Raw genomic sequence first — 914 nt, forward strand, 5'->3', positions numbered from 1 at the left:
CATGAGGGGGTCGTGGTGGGCCTTGGCGGCCGCAGCGGGCAGAGGCTGCGCTGTGGCGATGGCATGCTGCAGGGCCTGGTCTCGGTGCTTCTCCTCGCGGTGGTACATGGTGATGTGATACCGCAACGAGTTCTTGGACGAGTACTTTTTGTTGCAGTACGGGCACGTGAAGATCTGCGGCACGGCGGCGTGGAGGTCGCGCACGTGCGTGTTGAGGTTGGACTTAGACGAGTAGCTCTTGAAGCAGTGCGGACACTTGTACGGTTTGTAGCGGCCATCTGAAACAAAGGAAAACACGGCTGGTGAGGCAACCATCCGGGCCAACGTGTCCTGTGTCAACATGAACATCTACGGCGACGTACAGCGCTGGCGTGGAGCCCCCTCCCCCCTCCCCCATAGGCTGGTTAGCCCAAGACGACAAGGAGACTACAAGAGGAAGAAGCGACAAGCCACTCTCTCTACGCGAGTGACACCGGAGTCTGTAGGCTACAGAGGCTTCTACAATCTATAAAGGGCACGAAGCCATGAAGTCATGAGAGGCACAGGAGGAGGCAACAAAGTCCAAGCGCAAGCACGTGCCAAGGCGCAGGTGCTCACAGGCACAGGTGCTCACAGGCAACCGACAGATGTCCAGAATTAAAATTCATTCCGTGGCTTTAGACTCGTATCGAGTTTCCAAAAAAAAAAATCCTTTGGGTCAGAATTACCTTTGTTCTGAATCTTGAAGGTTTCGTTTCCCGGGAAGTGTATGGGGTGCAGCGGTGAGTGACCTTTTAGGGGCTGACTGATGCCCTTCTTTGGCCGCAGAATCTGCACGTAATGAGGAACACGAGTCGATGTGGCCCACGGAAGAGGGCGACATATTGGCAGCGTTCGGCACTTGTGATAAAGTCAGATGATAGAATTCCTAACTC

At 54.9% G+C, this 914-nt stretch overlaps 1 protein-coding gene across 1 annotated transcript in view; it reads right to left on the reverse strand.

The window, feature by feature from the left end:
• Window positions 1-280, reverse strand: part of LOC119594009 (broad-complex core protein isoforms 1/2/3/4/5-like) — a gene marked incomplete at its 5' end in the record, with an annotated part of 1,008 nt that extends 728 nt beyond the window's left edge. The window contains 1 exon segment of the mRNA XM_037943037.1: window positions 1-280. Coding sequence (XP_037798965.1) covers window positions 1-280 — 280 coding nt within the window.
• Between the last annotated feature and the right edge of the window lie 634 nt (window positions 281-914).

Source organism: Penaeus monodon, chromosome 33 (genome assembly GCF_015228065.2).
Source record: "Penaeus monodon isolate SGIC_2016 chromosome 33, NSTDA_Pmon_1, whole genome shotgun sequence".
Classification (NCBI taxonomy): Eukaryota; Metazoa; Arthropoda; class Malacostraca; order Decapoda; family Penaeidae; genus Penaeus; species Penaeus monodon.